This window comes from Meriones unguiculatus, chromosome 5, assembly GCF_030254825.1.
Source record: "Meriones unguiculatus strain TT.TT164.6M chromosome 5, Bangor_MerUng_6.1, whole genome shotgun sequence".
Taxonomy (NCBI): domain Eukaryota; kingdom Metazoa; phylum Chordata; class Mammalia; order Rodentia; family Muridae; genus Meriones; species Meriones unguiculatus.
Genome location: NC_083353.1, coordinates 12,732,079 through 12,754,683, shown reverse-complemented (window position 1 = coordinate 12,754,683; position 22,605 = coordinate 12,732,079). Strand labels below are relative to the sequence as shown.

The following is a 22,605-nucleotide window of genomic DNA, read 5'->3' as shown; positions in this document are numbered from 1 at the left end:
TGGCACCTCGGCTGCTTCTGTCACTGGCATATAGGTCCGTGTATGGACTTCCTGATCTCTTCAGACACATTTCGTTTACTTATTTTGCTTATTTATTCCATATCTTACATCATTACCCACCCCTTTTTCTCCAGAGACTCTCTCTGTAGAGCAGTTGAAAACCAGGAAGCTAGTCTAATCAATACACCTAGAGATAAGTGGAGGCAATAATTCAAGTTCAAGGTCACAGGGCATATAGCATAGGGTTTCAGGCTGTATAACAGTCCAAGTGATGTGTCTTGAACAGATGGAAGGAAACTTGTGCTGGTTTGAAATTTTCTTTCAGAGGGTTTAGGGTTCAAGTGATGGATAAGAAGTCTCTTAAAGGTGTTGAACTTATCCAAACGAGCAGGTAGGAGTAAACTATCACAAGAAAAACAAGTAAACCAAACTGAGTGTGGTGATATGCACCTACCATCCCAGCAGTGGGTAAGACAGGAGGCTGCAAATCCAAGGAAAATCTGGGCTGTGTGGTGAGTGCGAGTGTGGAGACTGTGCCTCAAGACAACCTGCAAAAAATGAGGTGAGCTGGAAGACTGCCATGTGTACATGTGGGTGAAAAAAGAATGAAAATATTCTTGGAGTTTGTAATTGTAGGTTATTGAGGAAAAGGGACCATTAATTTTGGGACAAGATTCTAGAGGGGAAGCAGGGTTGGGGTGTGAGGCAGAGATGAGCTGTTGTGCTCGGGTGGTCACCGGGGTGATGACGTTCTGCACGCAGATCAGGAAAGAGGCAAGGGCCGTGAGAGGCTGAGGCGAGGGAGGCGCAGAGAATGGTGGCTGAGCTAAATGAACTTTGGTTCTAGCACAGAATGGACCCTTAGAGTCTCAAGACGCCATTTCAAGCTTTTAGTTACATCTTAACAGTTTACGCATTGCAATTGCAGACCGGTCCTTACTGCTGTTAAAGAGCCCAAACAGCATCTGGAGAGATGCCCCAAGGTTCAAGACTGCTTGCTACTCATCCAGAGGACCTAAGTTTGGGTCCCAACACCCATGTCAGGTGTCTCATAACTACCCCTAGCTCCTGCACCAGGGGATCCGACACCCTTTTCTGGTAGGCCCAAGTACCCATCTCGTGGTATGTGAGTGAGTATGCACACTCACACACACACTCATGCAAATAAATAGAAATAAGAAAATCTTAAAAAAAAAAAAAAGCAGAATGGAGTGTACCTGAATAATCGCATGGAAGAAGCAAATGCCAAATATTAGTTGTCTCCATTTCCTTCCAAGTATATTTTCTTCAAAAAACGACGGTGTCATTTCAGTAAAGGCTCGCCTGATATTTGCGCGCAAGCCTTTTGGAGGCTCATTGGTCACCTGGGTTTAGAAACAGCAAACATGACAGAGAGGGTGATTTTATTTCTGGATAACACACATAGACTGGAACTGCTGAGCTACGGATAACTGATGCCCACGGGGGCATTCTTGGCATAGTCAGTCCTGCTTTGCACACGCCTGCACGCGTGCGCGTGAGTGTGTTTCTGTGCACACTCATGTGTGCTCAGGGGCTGGAGAAGGGTTTAGGTATTCTACTATCACGCTTCATCTTATTTATTTGAGACGGAGTCTCTCACTGACCCTGGAGCTCAGGCTAGAGACTGGCAAACCCCAGCAATTCTCTCCTTTCTGGCTTCCAGTAGCGCTGGGGTTACAGGCATAGATGTTGTACCTGTGAGTGCTGGAGATTTGAACTCAGGTCCTCGTGCTTGCACACCAAGCATTACTCTCCCAAGTTATTTCCCTAGTGCCACTACTTTTGTCTTGTTCAACCATAGTCCGTGGTGAACAGAGCCTAGTGGGGTCCTCAGAATTGTCATGGTTGAAACAGCATCGCAAGAACCCTAGCTATTTCCATTTGGGGTCCTTCCCTACTTTAAACGTAAGTCAGAAAGCTTAGCAAGTCTCCATTGGATTTTGTGTCATATCAAAATAAGAACTGCCCTACATCTCTTGTCCCACGATGCCCCACGATGTGAGGGTAGGGAGAAAAGAGGCATCTCTTTTTTCTCATATGCAGATTCCCCTCTTATTGGAAACTCACTCTCACATGCTGAGACAGCCCCTCAGCTCCAGGAGGGGCCTGTTCTCATCACTCCATGTGGAGGGAAGGATCGGAGGAGTTGAAGGGCCAATAGACCAGGACATGCAAAAATGAGAACTGTCTGGGGAAATCTCTTTCTTTTCTGTTCGCATTTGAAAAGAATTATTACTGAGCTCTACCTTCCCACCCTGGCAACACAGTCCCTTACATGGCTTGGTCTGCAAGGTCTATGGTCCATGCAGGAAGCAACCCCTAAGTGGCTTCAGAGACAAACTCTCTCATACTCTAGTTACATACATATATTACCTTGACAGAATTCTGAAGAACTGTCACGGGAAATGTGGGACTGGGCATGGAGCTTAGAAAAAGCCGGAAAGTGTCCTTGATTGTCTGATCTGTTTAAAACAAAGACAAAACAGCTGGAAGGAAAATTTATAGCTTTTGGTAGTGTTTTTGTTTTACCCCCTCTCCCTGAGGAAAAAAAGATATTTTAGGGAAGGAAAACAGTGTTGTAGAGGGCATTGAAAGATGCATTTTATAAATTTCAAGTATATCATAAAGTGTCTGAGGATGGAAGTATGAGTACTTGATCTTGAGACTTCCTGTGGGGGGGGGAACTTAGCAGACTGAAAGCTGGCATGTTCCAATAATGAAACTAGACATCACAATAAAAATATTTATCTTTATTTATTATCTCTGTGTATATTATTGGTTCTTTGAGACTTTTATATGTGTTCTGATCATTTTCATCCCTTCCCAGAAACTCCTCCCAGATCCCTTTCATACAACTTTGAATCTTTTTTTTTTTTTCTTTTTCACCTATCAAGTCCAGTTTGTGCTGTGCAGATGTTCCTGGATGTGTGGTTTCCAGTGGAGCGTGGCCAGCTTACCAGGGGCTCCACTCAGCAAAAGTCTACTCTCCCTTTCCCAGCCGCTATCAAAGGCCAATAGCTCCTCATCCAGGGGCGGGGCTTTACTCCCTCCTCTGTCAGTCTACTCAGGCTCCTTGAAGAGCTGGCAAGAAGCTGAAGGAGCTGAAGAGTTTAAGTTAGCCTGGGTACAGTTAGCCTGAGTAAAGAGCCATTTTGACTGGGAGCTGAATTCAGGGACCAGGAAATATCACAGAATGTACCCTTGGCAGAGAACAAAGTTAACTCTCCTAGCAACAGCCTCCAGGAAATATAACAGAACAAATGCTTCATAGAAAATAGAGACAAACTCCCTGGCAATAATCAATGGGAATCGGTTGGAAATTGGGTGGGAAAATTCTCCCCAATGTTTCAGATATGGTTTAGAAAAATGGCCATTGTGATTATATGCCTTAGCCATTGTGATTGTGTGCCTCAGAAAAGGTCACCCTGCCCTGCTAAACTTCACCCAATTCTGTAACGCCACGGCTTGTGCCCCCCTGCTTGCTGCCATGGAAACCCCTGGTTCACAGACTTTTCCTTTAAAAATCCTGTTCACTCAGAGCTCGGGGTCCCACTTCTCTACTGCTGCGTCAGTGAGACTTGGGTCCTGAGTTCAATTGCTCTCGTAATAAAGCTCTCTTGCTATTGCACCAAGTTGTCTCCTGGTGGTCTCTGAGGGTCCCATGAATCTGGCATTACAGAGCTCTACTGCCAGGAACTGCTTTTGGGATGCTGGAACTTGTCATTTTTCATTGGAAGGTGAAAGTTTCTCTCTCACCATTTTCCATTTAAATGTACAGGGATGGCACTGAGGAGGAGGGGCCATTCAGGGAAGGTAAGTTGATGACCAAGGCAGCTGGGTACCCTGTAAAGAAGCAGCTTCTCTCCTCAACAGTCATCAGAGAGTACATGTGCCAAGGGTCTCTGAAAGCTTCCGATGGTTGGCAAGGCCCCAGGAAAAGGGTCCTGGATACCCTAGGCCTCCTGGGTCTGCATTTTTTTTTTTTTTTGAGATGGATCTATGCTGTAGACCAGACTGGCTTCAAACTCACAGAGATCTGCTTGCCTCTGCCTCCAGAACACTGGGATTAAAGGGGTGAATCACCACACCCAGTCCTGTACTTCTCCATTTCTGTTTTGTTTTATTTTAGACTGCGTGTCCTGTAGCCCAGGCTTGCCTTGAACTTTCCAAAGATGACCCTGCACTCCCGATCTTGCTTTTTTACTTCACAAATGCTACAATGCTGACATCTGCCCATTCACCTTATGGGGTAATGTCTTTTCTTGACAAGTCTGTTCTAGTTTCTTTTATGATACCCATAAGATACATTTCAAGTTCAGGTGGCTTCCCATAGAACACAGTGTGAAGGAAATGATTCAGTGGGCTATCTGTCCCCTTACTTAGAGTCCAAAGGCCTATTTTTGAACCTTGATTGTGGAACTTTACCTAATATCCTGATTGCTCAAAGCTTCCTTCTCCATAGGAGAAAAACACAAGGTCTGTAATGGAGAATTGCCACTAGAGCATCTGGACAGGAAATGCTGCGTGAGGGTGACGACATCACTTGGAAGCCATGTGCACAACTTACTCGGATCCGTGAAGGTTTTGATCAGCTCTTCCATTGCCAGCATCCAAGAAACAGCAAGATGGCAGTTCTGCAGAAATACCCAGTTTCCGCTTTTCATTGCATCCTTGATCATCTTCTCAGCAATGGGGCCTTGCCCTTGTCCCAGGGAAATTGACTGTACTCTGGATGGGACAGCAGTGGAAGACGGTCATGCTATTTGTAAGCAATATAGATATTTTAATTAATCTGTTCTCTGTACACATGTAGTATGTGTGCCATATGTATATACATGGGTGCTTAGGTTCCGTGTATAAGAAAGTCAGAAAACGTAAGCTGCTCTCTCCTACTGTTGTGTGGGACCCAGGAACTGAACTTAAGTCATTAAGCTTGGCTGCAAATATCTTTACTAAGTGAGTTTCAGATTCACTGCACAGTTCAAGCTGGCCATGAATTTTAAATTCTCTTTCTTCACCTCCTTAACATTAGGGTTACAGGTGTGTACAATGAGACCTATCTTGCCAATCTTTTATATGATCTCTTTTTAATATTTTCATTTAAGAAATATTTCCATACTTCAGCTGATATGATCTATATTATTCTCTATGCCTACTATCAGCTATCAGGATTGATTTACATGCACAAGATGAGGTACCAAAGTGTGTATTGGTCCTCCCACTGACTCAGGACTACATATCAAAATGATTTTTTTTCTTCATTGCTCTGAAGTGTTGCTTTCATCATAAATGGTGTCCCAAAATAGGTGGGCCTATTTCTTGTTTTTCTCTTCTTTTTTCTTTATCTATTTATTTAGTTTTGACTAGGACTGTGATGTCTAAATGACTGTAACAGGCTATAAAAGTGGGAGAGTCTTTCCGCAAGATGTTTCTCCGTCCTTCCTTAGCTGCCTAAGGCGCTTTCTGGTTGGTTAAATAAAGAGCTTAATGGCCAATAGCTAGGCAGGAAGAGATAGGTGGGACTGCTGGCGAGAAAAAAGCATTCTGGGAAGAGAGAAGCGGGGAGATTTATGCCCTCAAGGTAGAGGAGGCTGGACCTATAGTGACTGAGAAGAGGTGATGAGCCACGTGGGAGAAGGAAGATTGGGGTAAACAGGTTAATTGGAGTTGTAGGACCCCGTCGGGAACCAGCATAAGGGAAGGCCTTAAGCAATGATAATTAATGAAAAGTCTTAGTGTCATTATTGGGAGCTGGAGCCTCAGGGACAGGACAGCTTTAGCTGGTGCCACATGTTGGGCACCAAATGTTGTTTTTAACAAAATCTTAGTCATTCGATTTTACCAGTAAAGACTTGGGAGCTGGGTGCTGGGGGGGGAGGGGGAGCCTGATAGCTCAGAGAAAGCACCCAGCTGACCTTCCTCCTCAGCCAACGTCCTAAAAAAAGAAAGTCTCCTTCCCCATGACTTCTGAAAAATCCCTCAAACTGAATGCTCCTCCTCCTACCTCCTGTGCGTCTCTCTATCCATCCTCCAGACTTCCTCTTACTCTCTATGATATTTTCCTACTTTCATTCCCTGTCAACTGGTTGTTTATTCCACTTCTTGACCTACAGTTGACTTTATTTAATCCTGTTTACAATTTTCAAGCCGAAAGCTCTCGGTTTAAAGTTGTGTGCTAGGGCTGAATCACATCACAACTACAACAGGTTCTTCCAGTAAACACCACAGTCTCAGGGTTCACAGTGTGATCAAATATCCTGCAACAGCAAGTCCTGACGTGTTAAAACTGATCATCCCATCTTGTTTTGCTTCAGTAATACTTACTCATTTTTTAAAACCATGGTAACGTGGGCACTTCAGTGTCTTCTGGTATATTTACAATGTTGAATGGCTAGTGAGTGACTGCTCGTTCCAGAAATATTTTCACAGCCCCAAAGAAACCTCATACCCAATATTGAAGTTCTTCCGAACAACAAAACCAATAGGACACACACCCACACGCACACACACAGACCACACATGCACACACATGCACACACACACACTTGTTCTTAAAAATGTGTGCAGATACGGTCTCACGATATGCACAGATGTGTGTATATATTCACGTGTGAGATGTAATGGGTATTGGTGCCTATGATATGGAGACAGGCTAACCCAAAGTCTTCCATCCACAAGCAGAATATGCAGAAAGCTGGTCATTTCATTTCGTCTGAGCCTGCAGGCTTTAAGAACCAGGGAGTCAGCATGGAAGGAGTGTAACATGCCTTCAGCCACCTTTCTGTGCTTTCTGTCTCCTCCCCAGGGACTTTTACATCTACTCCTCTCAGGCCTCCACTAGCTTTTCTTTTCTTTTTAAAAATATTTACTTATTTATTGAATTCGTGTGAGTGCTCTATTTACATGTATGCCTGCAAGACAGAAGAGGGCATCAGATCCCAGTATAGATGTGGAAGCTGGGATCCAAAAGGCAGTGAGGGAGACAGAGTCACTGACTTGGGAAGCAGACTCTGGCCAGCACGAAGTCTGGTCTATCCTTGTTATACAGCAGCAAGCTTTTAAAAAAGTTAATGTACTTTTATTCACTTTACATCCCTCCCCATCCTTCCTCCCATGCCAGCCCCACCCTCCCTTTCTCCACCTCCTCTATTCCTCAGAGAAGGGGAACTCCTTTCCCCATCCACCCCAGATCATCAAGTTGTATCAGGACTAAGTGTGTCCTCTTCCCCTGTGGCCTGGCAAGGTAGTCCTGCCACGGGAAAGTGATCAAAAAGCTGGCTGGAGAGTCCTTGTCAGATGAAGTCCCCACTTTCCTTACTTGAGGACCCACATGAAGCCTAAGCTGCCTATCAGCTACATTTTGTAGGGGCTTGGGTCCATGCATGGTCCTTCGATGCCTCAGCAAGCCCCTCTGGGCCCTGGAGAGGTGGCTCCATTGGTCTTTTTGTGGAGCTCCAGCAAGCAAGCTTTTTATACAGCCTTTGGCTCAATGGGCAATCCACACAAGCTGTGGGCTAGCCAGTGATCCCATTGTCACTCTGGGAGATGCCACGCCTGCCAGCACCCGAGGGAACTTCCATGCAGACAAGGAAAGCAGGCGTGGTTCCAGGCCCATTCTGAGGATTTACCAGTTGGCTGGGACCCTCTGTTTCTGTCACGCGATACGCCAGTGGACACGGGCGCTCATACTAGAGTGGTGTGGAAGCCTCCATCACTGTCCACTGGCTTCCACCAGGGGCCACAGCACCCACATATGCATGGTTGTGAGTCACCATGCGGTTGGCCAGTGCCAGCTCTCCAGCTCCCGCTAGTTTTTCTTTATTTTTTCCTTTCTGCTCTGAAAAACCTCAGTTGACCTGTGTTCATACCCACGGTGTCTTTTTCCATCTCCTTACATTTGTGCTGCACCCTTCAGTGAAATCTCAGCATTGTGTTTTCACCGCTATAATCTCTACTTGGTTATTGTATGTAAATGCTGTTTATTGATATCCGTATTTGGTGAGATATATTTTGTGTTTTCCTTTAGTCCCTTATTCGTGCTGTGCTTTCCTTTAACTGTTATGAATATAATTAAAACAGTACAAGCTTTTGTTATTTAAATACCGAATACATGTGGAAAATAAAAAGTTGATTTTAAAGACATATAGAATAGGGTCACGGTTCAAGCTGACCCTGGAAGGGGTTGGGTGAGGAATAAAGAATGGCCGACAGGTGCGGGAATGCAGATGGACGGGAAGATTGTGCTGACTGGCTGACAACAGTTAATCGTTAGAGAGAACTTTGATGGAGATGGCAGTTACACAGATCTGGTCAAAACACACAATACACCTCTGTCTCATGAATATACTATGTGTCAGTTAAAATGTATTTTTAAAGTTTTATTGTGTTATATTCATTGTCTTGCATTTTCCAAAGTAAGTTGCTAATTAATTATTTCCCATGTGAATGAACCGTATGCTCCCATTTTTCTTGTTTCTTTGGATGCACTGTAGTTTTTTTTTACATGTAGACATTTTGGCTGCATAACGTGGCAACTACAGAAGTTAGGTGGTCCCCTCTCTTATTGCTATTTGCATGGTTGCTATTTTTACCTAATGACTTTTCTAATGTCTGTATTTTTTATGTTTATTTTTTCTGAGACAGGGTTTCTGTGGGTAGATCTGGCTGTCCTAGCACTCACTCTGTAGGCAAGGCTGGCTTCAGTCTCAGAGATCTGCCTGCCTCTGCTTCCGAGTGCTGGGCTCAAAGGCTTGCGCCGCCACTGCCCTGCTAATGTCTGTATTCTTTGCAGTGTGTGCACACTGACAGCTCTGGTTGGTCGTCTTAGTGGTCATGTGTAGTGACCCAGAGGTTTCACTCTGTGTCTGGATGGACAACAGATTGTTCAGTTTGCACGTGGGCTCTGTATGCCTGCAGGGATATGCTCTCTGTATATCCATCAGGGAAGAGGAAAACTTCCCTGACTGTCAAAACGGGGCACAGCGTTTTCTAGGCTGAAGCAATGGCTATTCTTGGATCTCAAGTCTGCTGGCTTTGGGCCTGGAGCTCACACCATCACCTATCCTGGATCTCTGCCTCCCAGACCTGGTCTGGAGCCATATATCATCAGGTCTTCAGAGCATCCCAGGGTGCTGACTGCAGAACTGGGGACCTCCCAGACGTCATAATTGCATGGTTCACTTCCTTATAATAAATTCATGTAAATAAACATACATGCACACACTCATGTGCCGCTCACATCAGTAGCCTATGATTCTGTTTCTTTGCAGAAGTTTAACAAATGTAGAGCCTAAATAAAGAGATGGGATCTATCATCGATCGATAATTCTTAGTCCAGGGACTGGGCCAACTTTATTTGGATTCCATTGAGATGGAGGTCATCCTGAGAAAGATGAAATTATAAGAACGTAAAGGATCCTGTTCCTAGCCAGGTGTGGTGATGCACGCCTGTAATCCCAGCACTCTGGGAGGCAGAGGTAAGCGAATCTCTGTGAGTTTGAGGGCAGCCTGGTCTACAAAGTGAGTCCAGAACAGCCAAGGCCACACAGAGAAACCCTATCTTGAAAAACAAAAAAGAATCCTGTTCCTAAACATATTTGAACATAAGGAGCAAGGTTCACTTTTTTTATGACTATATGGTTGGTAATCACGTATTAAATGCTACACGAGTTCTAATAGGCTTCCACTAGATTATGCTTTAACTTTAGGCAATCTCTCTTTGGGTCAGATGAAATTTACACATACACTTAAGATTTTGTCTCCTCTTTAATAATACCCATGGCTGAGGTAGTAATCCAGTTTAGTCAGTGCTACTTGAATGGAAAAGCCAGCTCCACATGGGAGAAACACAGGCACACTTGAGTCTAAGTGGTGATCTGGATGATAATACTCTCTCTCTCTCTGTCACACACACACATGCACACACATAAAAAACATGTAGCTACAACTCTGGTGTGATCTTACCGTTCGGCATACCCGCTCTCCCGGGCAAATCTTTGAAAGGCACCCATGGGATCAGAGCCTGTGCTCAAGATGAACACCAGGGGGGTGCTATTTGACATGTCCTGGTAGAGCGTGGCCAGGTCCACTGGGGGTGTCTCGATGAACTGCTTGCCAAGGTTTTCTATCACAAAGTCTGTAAGGGCAAAAACCACCTGAAAGTTGGAAAGAGAAAATGTATTAAAAGTAGTATGCTGGACTGAGGAAGACTTTACATTCCTATCCCAATTTTCACCCTCTTAAGAGGATGCTCTGTACTTTGGTATTTTAGGAAATAACTTATTTTATTTTTAACTATGTGTTATGTCTACATATAGACATGTGCATGTGAGTGCAGGTACCTGTAGTGGCCAGAAGAGGGTGCTAGATCCCATGAGCTGTATATGCCATGTGCAAGAGACCAGCTGTTAGCTGCTTAAGGTGGGCATTGGGACCCAAACTCAAAACCTTTGTGTGTGTGTGTGTGTGTGTCTGTATGCGTGAGTGCATGTGTGCATACACTAGATGGCATGTGGAGGTATGCATGTATGAAGGTCAGAAGACAGCTTCAGAAGACCAGGTCTTTCTTTCCACTCTGGGATCAGGGTACTGAACTTAGATCTTTAGGTTTGCATAGCATGTGCTTCCACCTACCGAGCCATCTCACTGGCTCACTAAAAATTTTCTTTTGAGAATGAAATTTTCTCTTTGGGTCTGAACATGCTGCTTCTGAAAGATGCTGAGTTTGTGTGCAAGACTGTAGTACCCCATGGAAATCACCCATGTTGCAATGTTCCCATTCTCCTGAAGGAACATTTGACTTCAGCGGGTGGGGCTATAGGATGCCCAATGGCTCTGCTTCTGAATAGAGCTGGGAAGGATGGGCTGGGCACCTTCCACCCAGAAACCTTATCTCTGGTCTCATCGTTTCTAAGGCTTTTACAGGCACTTTATCTGGGTAGGAGTCTAGATCTTCAGTTTGAAAACAATTGGGATTCATTATTTCTAACTACAATTTCTTTCTTTCTATTTAATTAATTTATTAACGATTTATTTATTCAGGACAGGATCACATTGTATGGTCCTAGCTAGACTGGAACTCACTATGTAGGTCAGACTGACCTCATAGAGATCCGCTTGCTTCTACCTCCAATGTGCTGAGAGTACGGGCATGTGTCACCATGTGTGCCCCAAACCCTATTTATTTAGCGGGTCATTTTCTGGAGCAGACACAGGGACAGTATTCCTGGGTCATTTGATGAGGGTATCTAGTTGGAAGGGGGGATGTTTGGCGTACCATCATCATTGAACCACTTTTTCAGTATGATCCTGAAAAGGTGGTATAGGCATAAGGTTATTGTTGGAGGAACCCTGCTGTTTGAGGGTGCAGTCCTCCCAGTCCAGACGGCCACTCTGAGCTCGGTGTTAAGGTGCAGGATTCCCTCTTTCCAGCAGGGCCCCCTGCTCTCAGCCTGACTTCATCTGGAGAGTGTCTTTAGACACAGATGCCCCTAACCACATTTGATATATGGCCTTTGACACAGCTCCCTGCTAGCTCTCCCCTCCCTGTGCCTATAGGATAATTATGAACTATGTTCTCATTCCTATGATAAGAGCCAGCTGCTTAACGCAAATCAAGCATCCTTGAAGTGCCTAGTTCCAACCAATTATGTACACCTATCCTGGGAGCCCCCAACCCACTCCCCAAGGCGTATACAGCCTTTCTTCTCTGGAGCTAAAGTTGAACGTTCCCTGCAGTGGTTCCCAGAGTGTGTGATCTCTGTACAGTGCTAGCTGGTCATTCCAGGCATGCTTCCCGCTTCTCACCTCGTGGCCCTCCTGACATCATGGGCAGGTGGGACACAGCCCCCAGGCAGGAGGAGAACCACAGGTTATTGTCTAATTCAAACGCTGATTTCTGTAACGCCCAGATGTGGTTGAGGTCCTCGTTCTGAGAATCTCCTGTCTCATTGTAAACAATTGCTCCCCTTACAGCCAATTGCTGAGCAGGAGAGAAAAATAGGGCTGGACTTCCTGCCAGCCAGAGAAGAAGGAGTTAGATGAGGAAGTAGGGGATTGAGCCATGGGCAGATAGACGTGGGGGGGGGAGAGAGAGAGAGAGAGAGAGAGAGAGGAGAGAAAGAGAGAGAGCGCTCAGCAAAGAAAGCTACAAAGTGCAAGTATCTCTGGGATGCATGCTGGAAGGAAGCCAAATTAGCTTGGAAGGTTAAGAATAGAGTAATAATGGCTCAGTTCTTGTGCTGTGAAGCTTGTTAAAATAATATAATGGGGCACTGGGAATTGAACTCTGGTCATCTGCAAAAGCAGTGTGTTCCCTGAACTGCTGAACCATCTCTCCAGCTCCATTTCATTCAGAGTCCAGTTATATGTAAGATAAGGCTAGGAATTACAGCTAACGCTTTTTTATTTAGACATATAAGCGAGACAATCATAAACCCGATTTTACCCTCCACACTAGCATTTATTAAGACAAGACCAGATCTTGCTTCAGCGATACCTCAGTGCCCAGGGTTATTTCAAGGCACATCCCAGGCACGTCGTCATTCACTGTTAAGTAATTCCGTATGTTTCTGTATGACAGAGTCTTTTAGCAACATAACCACACAGCTACTAATTATAATCCATTAATTTCAAACATATAGTCAGTGTTCACCTTTCTCTGGCTCAATTATAAGTGTGTATGTGTACATGTTAAGTGTAAGTGTTACACATTAAGTATCAATGTGTTTAACTTGGAGTCTAAATAAAGCTTATACATAAAGATTAATTGATTTCTCTCATGTATCTATTGCTATTAAAAACTCCTTTTTGGGGGAGCTAGAGAAATGCCTCAGGATTTAAAAGCATTTGCTGGTCTTGCAGGGAACCTGGGTTCAGTTCTTAGCACCTACATGGTGGCTAGCATCTCTAGTTTCAGAAGATCCAATGACTCTTCTGACCTTGGCAGGTACCAGACATGTGTACGGCACATGCAAGCATGTGCAGGCAAAACACTAATACACATAAATCTTTTTGTTTTAAAACACAAAACCTCTTTTCCCCTGAGAAACAAACATTCAGTTGCATAAAACAGACTGTACCTTACAACATTTCTCGCAGCAATTTTCTAGCCTCAGTAGCTTAATCTCTAGAGCTCCTCCCCTTTCTTTAGACTCTTGCTTTCCAGTCACCTGTCATGTTTGTCAACATTCCGCGCAAAGCCACTGTCCCATTTTCTTTGAAGACCTTCCGTATGATTCAAAGCCTTCCTTCCCAAAGTGTTAATGATTTCTCAGCTGTGTTCAGCCCCTCCTCTACCCCATCCAAGGTGACACATCCTTGTCGGAGCTCCTTGTCCTGTCACTCCAGGGCATCTCATCTCAGACAGCCATGGAGATGGCCGACCTGAGGTAATGACCACAGTCTGTTCGCAATGAAACCCTTTTATGACTATAAACCCTTTCTTACACTTCCGTCTTTTCCTAGAAAACTCTTAGCCTCACTTTCAATGATGTGGCTGTTAGGCTTTTGCTGCAATAGTCTGGGTCTCATGCCGGTCCCCAGCCCATTTTCCTACAGAGACAGGGCAACCCCACAGTGATAGGGATGCTCTGACCATGCCAGTTAGTTCCAGTCAGTTCTCCCCACCTCCATCACTCCTCCAAAGAACAGCTTCCATTTCTCTTTAGTGCCTCCTGAAACTCACTGTGCAGGTTAGTCAGTAAACTGGGACCCTGTCTGCACACGTGAAAACCATCAGCATCCACTGTTGCTTTGCCATACTGAGACTGCAAGCCTCATTGTTTTTTATAACACTTCTCCCAGCATTCTTTTTTTTTTTCTTTCTGTGTAGCCCTGACTGTCCTGGAACTCATGCTGTAGACCAGGCTGGCCTCAGACTCTGAGATCTGCCTGCCTGAACCTCCAAGTGCTGGGATTAAAGGCGTATGCCACCACAGCCCAGCTTATTCTTTCTGTTTTTACTTCTATTCATTTTCCTTCCCCAGAGGCTCATCAGAGCATCACCCTTTGCCTGGTGAGCTCTCATTGTTCTGCACAGTGTTCTCCCAGAGTCACAGTAACCTCTGTGGCTTTACTCTGCAACTGAGTGCTGATGCTTTCCTCGCCTGCATTCTCATACACACTTCTCCGTGGGGTGTCTACAGAGTGCTAGCCACTCTGGCAGCTGGCAGGCACTGAGAGCTCAGACATCTTTCTCTATCCCACTCCTTTATCCTTTCACTTTGGCTTAGTTTTTGGTCCAGCTATCCCCACTGGCTTCCAAGCAGAACCTGGGAGCCACAGCAGTTCCCTCGTCACATCCCCTGCCCTCTTGGCAATCTGCTACTTTTTTTTTTCCCACGTGGGAGGTTTATTAAGGAAAGGGGGACAAAGGAAGGGGAAAGGGAAGGGGGGAACAAGGAGGGAAGGGAAGGAGGAATGGGTCACAGAGACTGTCTCTGGGCAGGGCAGGAGAGAAAGAGTAATTTGCTGCTTCTGTCTTAACTCATTCACCCCTGATCTCTCACAAAGATTACTTTGGTAGTTATCGAACAGGTCTGGAGACTATGGTTTTGCGCCTATTAAATGCCTCCTGTTATTAAGATTAGCTCCCTGCCAAAACCTTCCAACAGATCCAGTCCCACGTGAGAAATGGCAACACTTCTCTAACAGTGAACAGTGGGCCGAAGGTGACCAGGGTCCCAGCTGGCTTTTTTCTTATCCTGCAGGGAAAACACATTCTACCAAAACCATCATCTTCATTTTTAAAGCTGCTTCATAAAATTGGCTGTTGTTAGCCACAAGTAAATGTGTGACTCACAGCTAGCTGATACTCCTTGGTGGAAATGTTACGATATTGCCCTGTAATGAAAAGTGATGACCCACCTTTTCTTCTTTACAGCATTTAATAAGAATTAGCTTATGGAAAGAGCGGAACTGTGCGCCCCAACGCTCCTCATCGTGTTTTGATCTAACATATCCTTCCCAATGGTGTGGATTAATGTAGGTCTCAAAAGATCCTGGAAAGACAGTTTTAAAGATGCTTTAATACAAGCAGTTCTGTCTCTGGAATTAAATGAATACATGCTGCTAGTTAAAAGAGGATGCCCGTGTTTACTACCAGTTTAAAAACAAACAAACATTAACCTCCCTCCATTAACATTAACCTCCCTCCATTCAAACTAGTTAGAAAGAAAGAATGTAAAGGAGATCACAAAACAAAATCCAACAGCAAAACACTTACAAAATCAAACAAACAGACAAAATAATAGAGAGGTTAAAAATAAAGGAACATATAGAAATATTATAAGCATAAGTGAAACTGGAAATGATTTGGCTAAAACAGACATTAAAATTACCATAATTAAATGAGGCAATAGGCCAGGTTCTAGTTAAGATATAAATTACAGAATAAAAAGTACAACAAAATAAACACATAAATTAGAAAATAACATGAAGTATATCAAATAGCCCCTGTTGGAGGTAGAAGGAAAGGCAGAAAAGAATACAATAATGTTGAGAAATAGCACATAGTGGGCTGGAGGAATAGCTCAGAGGTTAAGAGCTCTGGCTGCTCTTTCAGAAGACCCAAGTTCAATTCCTAGCTCTTGCGTGGCAGCTTAAAACCATCCATAATTCCAGTTCCAGGTGACCCAGTGCCCTCTTCTGACCTTTGTAGGCTCTAAATGTTGTTTTTATTTCCTCTGATGAAGGAAGAACATGAGAGTTGTACCCAAGATGTGTGAATACATGGCTTGGCTCAGAGGATTTCTTTCTCTGTTGTAACCATCCCTAGGTCTAGGCTTGGAAGCTTTGAGCCTCCATACAATCTAATCTGCAAACCCAAACCTTGAAGGCTCCAGCCTCCAGCCTCTGACGGCTAACCTAGGCCTAGAATGTTTCGGCCTTGAGACCTACTGCTGAATAAATTCAGTTTTGCTGGCTGGCTTGACTCAGCTGTTCTGGCCCAAATGCCTGTCCAAGTTGACTGATTCAAACTGGCTTCTCGCAGCTTCTGACTGAATTGCTCTGCTTGGCCTCAAACTAACTATGGCAATATGTTCAAATCCTCTGACCCCTTCTCATTCTTGGCTCATTCTGTGTTCACCCGTCTCTGTAAAACTGTCTCAGTAAACACTGCCTCACCCACTCTCATAGTGCATCACCCCTTTCTCTCCCTGTGCTGCTCTTAAGTAACTTCTCTTTCCTGTGCTTTTGTTGGGAAAGCTGGGCGAATCCTATCTCTGACTCATTCTGTCAAATCTTTTTCTGATTCATCACTCTGTCTGCCCCTCAATGAGACATCACTTTCAAACTAACCTTACTGTTGTTACTGTTTGGGATGTTATTAGGTGTGTACTAAGGACATGTTTATATTCCCGCCAGATCATGTAATGTGTCTGCATTCCAACCAGATCACACAGATCTAGGTCTTTGGATGTAGTCCCTTGTCAGAGCAGCCGTGTTGCTGGATTAAAATTCCTCCATAGCAGGCACCACACGTGCACAGGGTACACAGGCATACAAACACAAAACACTCAATAAAAATAAAAATAAATTAATCTAAAAAGAAAATTAATTAAAAAAATAGCATATAACTATCAACCTTCCACAGAAGAAATATTGACCCTGGCATATGTAGTTTGGTTGAGATAAATAATAGATGAATAAATTTTGACATATACACAACCATATACTCTAATTCACAGAGCATGTCATTCATTCTTCCCACGTCTCCTCCAGCTAAACAGTATTCTCAGGAAATGAGCCTGCATCTTACATGAGGGTCAGACTGCTAGTTAGTTCCTTAAAAATATTTATTTTAAAAAAGCAATGTATCTGCATACATATGCACAGGTGTCCGCAGAGGCTGGAAGAGGGCATCGGATCCCCTGGAGCTGCATTGCTGGGTGTATCTTCTGAGGGCCTAATCGTAGCAAAGAGCCAATGCCACCTCAACAGTGAGTGCCACCTGTGCAGAGCCTCTGACTCCTACGGGGCGTAGAGGTGACCTCAGGGTCTGTGGCACAGCAGTGCCTACCTGCTGAAGGTGGCTGCCGGCCTGTGAGCATCAGAGGGAAGACCCTCTCGTTGCCGGGCCAACCCAATCTGATGCAAACTCAAGCAAATGCAAAGTTCACAGCAGACTTCCCTGTGTTCCCATTCACTGTCTGATTCCTAGTGCTTTGGCATATTTAAACACACGCTTTATTGTAAAGACTTATTTGTTTTTATTTTAATTTTAATGCAACATGATTATTTTTTGGTAACTATATATGCATGCAATATATTTTCATCATCCCCGGCTCCTCACCATAACTCTTCCCAGACCCACCCACACTCTTCCATATATTTTTTATTATTATTTATGTATATGTGTGAGTGTATGCTCTGTGTGTGGGGGTGGCCAGGGAAGTCAGTAGGGGACTTCTGGTCCCTGGAGCTGGCATTATGGTTGGCTCTGAGCTGCCTGATGTGGGAAGTGAACCCAGGCCCTCCGGGAGGCCAGAAAGCATGCAAACCCTGGTCATCTCTCCAGTGCCTGCATAATCTAAAGAATTACTCTCAGCTAACAGGATCTGTGGCACTTGAAAACCATAAAAAGCTATATGTTTAGATAATTATGAGGAGTTTTGACGATTAAGAGAGACAGTGCTATTAATTGATAAATATCACCAGTGAAGACCTAAATCTCACTTTTAAAGCACAAACCTTATACAAGGAAACTTTGATATATTTTTTAACATTTCAGTTCCGAAGACAGGGGTAACGCTTTCGTGACATCCTCCTGTCACCAAGCAATGCTGCTCATAGAGGTACTGTGCCTGTCAGTTCAGCTCCTCTCTTCTTTCTCTGCACTTGGCCTTGTCTAGTCCTGTGTCTCAGATTCATCCCTCGCTGGCCATGTATGCGCTTCTCCGATGAGTAGATTTCCAGTAGGTTCTGCTATGACCCCTAGCCAGCCGATCAACTAATGTATTATGTATAAATACCATTTACATTTGATGCCCTTATCAAATAGCATTTTTTTGTAGTCTTTATTTGGAAGTCAAATGATGGGATCCCAGGAGTTCTGGTCCACATAGACTCCACATTGGCACACTTGCTGGGTGTGCTCATCTAAATAAATAGCAATGTTAGGAGTATGAGTAATTACTGAGAACAAGAGAAACATAACTGAAGGGAGAGAACAAAACCAGTAAGGAAGAAACTAACATGAACTATGCATGATCCTTTTGAAGCCAAGAAGGAAAAAAGAAAGTCTCTACAAGGCGAGACATAAAGGCAAATCTAAGCAGGCCAACTCCTCAGACTCACTAATGCTGCCATTTTGGATCATGTGGATCCTTTCCATGGACAGTTCTGAGTACTATAGGGTGCTCAGAGGCAAACTGGGTTTCTCCTCCCCAGATGCCTGTGTTACCACCCCAGTGTGGCAAAGAAATTATCTCCAGACATTACCAAATATTCCCCAGAGGCTAAAAATTCTTCCCAGTTTGGAAAATAGAAATAGATCAATATCTGAAATAAATTCAGTGGACTAAAACCTGCCTGTTAATAAAGAGAGTCTTAACACGCCTCAAACAACAACGACCCACCAAAGACACACCCAAACCATAGCAATAACACCCAAGAATTAGAAATAAGAATGTAGAAATATAGAGGTGGAGGCTATCTAGAGAAACTTACATCACAAAAAAGATTTTTAAGGGCTGGAGAGATGGCTCAGAGGTGAAGAGCACAGAGGATCTTAGTTCTGTCCGTACCTGCCTGTAACCCTAGAGCCAGGGTATCAGACACTTTCTGGTCTCCTCAGCCATTCCCATTCATGGGGCAAACTCTCACGTAAACGTGGGCCCATAAACAAAAACAATTAAAGATATATTTTAAGTAAAAAAAAATTGTTCAGAGTAAAGAGAAATATTATATAGAAATGAAGAATTTACATTGGAGAAAATAACTTTATTTGCATATAATAGCATAACTTTATAAGATGTAGTAAAAATACAAAACCACAAACAGAAATTGCCCGTCATATAGTGTACCTCAACACACTTCTCTCAGAACCTGACAGGAGTATAAGTTAGCAATGAAGTAAACGTGACCAAGTTTGATCACATACAGATCTTGCCTCCAGTAAATGAGCATAGAATGTTTTCCATGTAGCACATGCGTCAAGACATAAAATGTCTAAAGAATTTCAAAGAATCAGTCTCACACAGAGCACAAGGATACATTTCTTTATATAATCGAGTTATGATCCTTAAAATATTAAGTGATTTTGAACTACAAAAAGTACTTTTAGAATTGAAAGGACACAAATTAACTGCAGTGTTAAAGTTGAGAGCTGTTGTTGCCTGTGGCCAAAGGGGCTAGGTGCTGGGAGGAGGAAGGAGGGAGGAGGGAGGAGGGAGGAGGGAGGAGGGAGGAGGGAGGAGAGAGGAGGGATTCTGGTACTTCCCATTTCTCAAGCATATGGTTTACGAATGTGTAAGCGTACGGGGTCAAGCTGTCCTTCTGACTCTTCAGTGTACCTGTCATTCCTTAAGAAAGTTTAAGAAAGTTTTAAAAAACCTATGGAATGCAGCTACAGGGATAGACAACGAGGCAGGTGGATCTCAAGGGCTCTCTGGCCAACCAGTCTAGTGGAAATAGTTAACTTCAGGCCCAGTGAAAGACCCTGTCTCAAAAAACAGGGAGGAGAAGTGATAGGAAAAAAGGCGTCTGACACCAGCTTCTGGCTTCCATACCTGCCTGCTTGCAAGTACACCCTCCCACATTAGTATAAACCCATGCGCGCGCACACACACACACACACACACACACACACACACACACACACACACTCATTCACTGTAGAGAAGCCATAAAATATTCAAAATTCATGGGCTAAGGATTCAGTTCAAGATATTGTAAAAAAAAAAAAAGTTGACTTATCATTTCTTAAAAAAATAAAGTTTTTTTTTTTTTTTCCTCCAAAAAAAGTATAGACATTGGAGAAAGGGTGAATTTGTGAAGTAAAGTCTGGACCCAGGACCCTGTCTCGCCCCTCCCCCTCATCATGGCACTTTTTGTCGTCTTACCTAAGCGTATGCAAATGGGGTGTAACAGTATATGTTTTGTGAGTCCTTCAAAAACTGGAAATGATTCTTCTAGGTCACAGCAGGAGAACCACATTTGAAGATGCAGCCATGGAGCCTCTGGCTTAGGAGGGCGCTCCTACAGGGGAGAGAGAGAACACGAAGAGCAGCAGTTTACGGAGACAACAGCGCCATACTCTTCGACCTTGTCTAGGGGGAAAATAAGCTGAAACAGTGTGTTAGAAACAGCCATTTTGGGGGGCTTGTGGGTAGGGGCATCTGCTGTACAAGAATGAGGACTTGAATCCAGATCCTCAGCATCAATGGGAAAATTGGGTGTGGCTGTGTACCTCTTTCAGAGTCAGGAGGAGAGCTGGAACTTGTTGGCCAGACGCCTACCCCAAACCAGTGAACTCTAGGCCCGTGAGAGAGCTATCTTAAGGGAACAGAAGTGATGGAGGAGGGTACCCACCATTCTATGCTGGCTTCTATCCATGTGTTCTGGGCACCCCTCCAAATGTACACCCCACATACAACCATTTTCTTAACACAAATAGTAGGATATGGTGAAATAAAGATGAGTGGTAAAGATAACTGTGTTACTATGGTAGTGCACACCCATAATTCCGTTGGAGGCTGAGACAGGAGGACCATGAGTTCAAACCTAGCCTAGGCTACCTTGTCTTAGAAAGAAAGGGAGTGGAGGGAGGGAGACAGTAACCCACCCATAAAACTTTTTACCAAAGTTTCCCCTGCCTACAAGAAGTGTAGGGAGCAGAGGTTGAGGTAATGGTAAACCAGTTACTGGCCCAACTTGAGACCCACACCATGGGAAAGAGCCAACCCTGACACTTGCAGACAGGAGCCTAGCATAAATGTCTTCTAAGACGCTTCATCCAGCAGCTGATAGAAACAGATGTAAAGACCCACAGTCAAACAAAGGCCAAGTGCAGGGAGTTGTGCGGAAGAATGGGAGGAAGGATCGAGGGAGCTGAAGGAGTTAAGGATATCACAAGAAGACCTACAGAGTCAACTAAGATGGGCCCATGGGGGCTCACAGAGACTGGACCACCAACCAAAGAGCATGCATGGACTGGTTCTAGGCCCCCTACATATATGTAGCAGGTGTACAGCTGTTCTTCATGTGGGTCTCTTAACAATGGGAGCAGGGGCTGTCTGACTCTGTTGCCTGCCTTTGGATACCTTTTCTCTAGCTGGGCTGCCTTGTTAGGCCTCAGAGGGATATGATGAACTTAGTCCTGCTGTGACCTGAGGTGCCAAGGTAGATTGGTACTCCTTGGGGGCCTCCTATTCTCTGAGAAGAAGGAATGGGGGGGGGAGTGAGAGTGTGAGAGTAGGACTGGGAGGAGACGGGGGCTAGGATCAGGCTGTAAAGTGATTACATAAATAAATGGGGGAAAAGTAAGTAAGCAAGCAAAAAGCATAGTGCTGTGTCAACCCTAGGTCTCAGGGGACTTCTCTGCACATGGGAACAGGGGCTGAGACTTTCAAGTTGACCCTGTAGAGAGCAGAGCTGACTGGGTGAAGGAGAAGAGTCAAATCGGTTATGCTGACATTCAGGCTCTCCCATACACTCCATCTTCCCAACTCCAAATATTTTGATGGTTAATGGCATTTTTCAGTGCACAACCATAGTCTAAAGCAGAGTCCAAGATGGTCTCAGCCTGGAAGGTGAGGAAAGCTGAACAGAGGAGTAAGACCAGCTCCAAGACAAGCAAGCACTTAATTTTACAGGGATGGAGAGACAGTCAGAGGTTAAGACTTGCTTCTTTTGCGGAGAACCTGAGTTCAGATCACAGCAGCCACGTCACATGGCCCACAACCACCTGTGATTTTAGTTCCAGGGGATCTTGACAGCCTCTTCTGGACTTGGCAAGTACTCATGTGCATCCCCCATATACACATAATTTAAAAGAAACCATCAGAAAACACACGCACTCGCGCACATGCACACTTTAGTTATGATGAGCATATATGGAGTTATTTCAGATATTTCTAGAAACCTCCATTGTGTCACTTGGGAATATCCCATGGAGTACTTACATAAGCCTGAAGAGTTTTTCAAAACTATGACTACAGGCTAAAGGTAGTTCTCCAAAATTCCCCTAAATAGATGCCTGACTATATTTCAAGCAGTTTGTTGATACAAATCATACATCATTCAATTGAACGATTTAAAGCATATATGACCTGATGGTTCTCAAATTTCCTAATGCTGTGGCCCCTGAATACAGTTCCTCATGTTGTGGTGACCCCAACCATAGTTATTTTGTGGTTAATTAGTAACTGTAATTTTGCTACAGGTATAACTCATAATATATAAATATCTGGTATGCAGGATATCTGATATGTGACCCCCAAAGGGAGTCTCAACCCACAGTTTGAGAACTGCTGATATAACCGAATGAATTTTGAATATTAACAGACAAGTACAACCATTCCACAGCCTGGTGTAGAAGACTTAATCCTCTCAGTATCAGACTGTACAGAAACACACTCCAGG

At 44.2% G+C, this 22,605-nt stretch overlaps 1 protein-coding gene across 1 annotated transcript in view; it reads right to left on the bottom strand.

Annotated features, from left to right (window-relative positions):
• Dnah6 (dynein axonemal heavy chain 6) overlaps positions 1–22,605 on the bottom strand; it is a 198,328-nt gene that overhangs the window by 22,239 nt on the left and 153,484 nt on the right. The window contains exons 62-67 of the mRNA XM_060383520.1: positions 20,085–20,220; positions 14,887–15,020; positions 9,985–10,175; positions 4,589–4,749; positions 2,395–2,483; positions 1,218–1,364 (exon numbers count right to left, since the gene is read on the bottom strand). Coding sequence (XP_060239503.1) covers positions 1,218–1,364; positions 2,395–2,483; positions 4,589–4,749; positions 9,985–10,175; positions 14,887–15,020; positions 20,085–20,220 — 858 coding nt within the window. The remainder of the gene's footprint in view (positions 1–1,217; positions 1,365–2,394; positions 2,484–4,588; positions 4,750–9,984; positions 10,176–14,886; positions 15,021–20,084; positions 20,221–22,605) is intronic.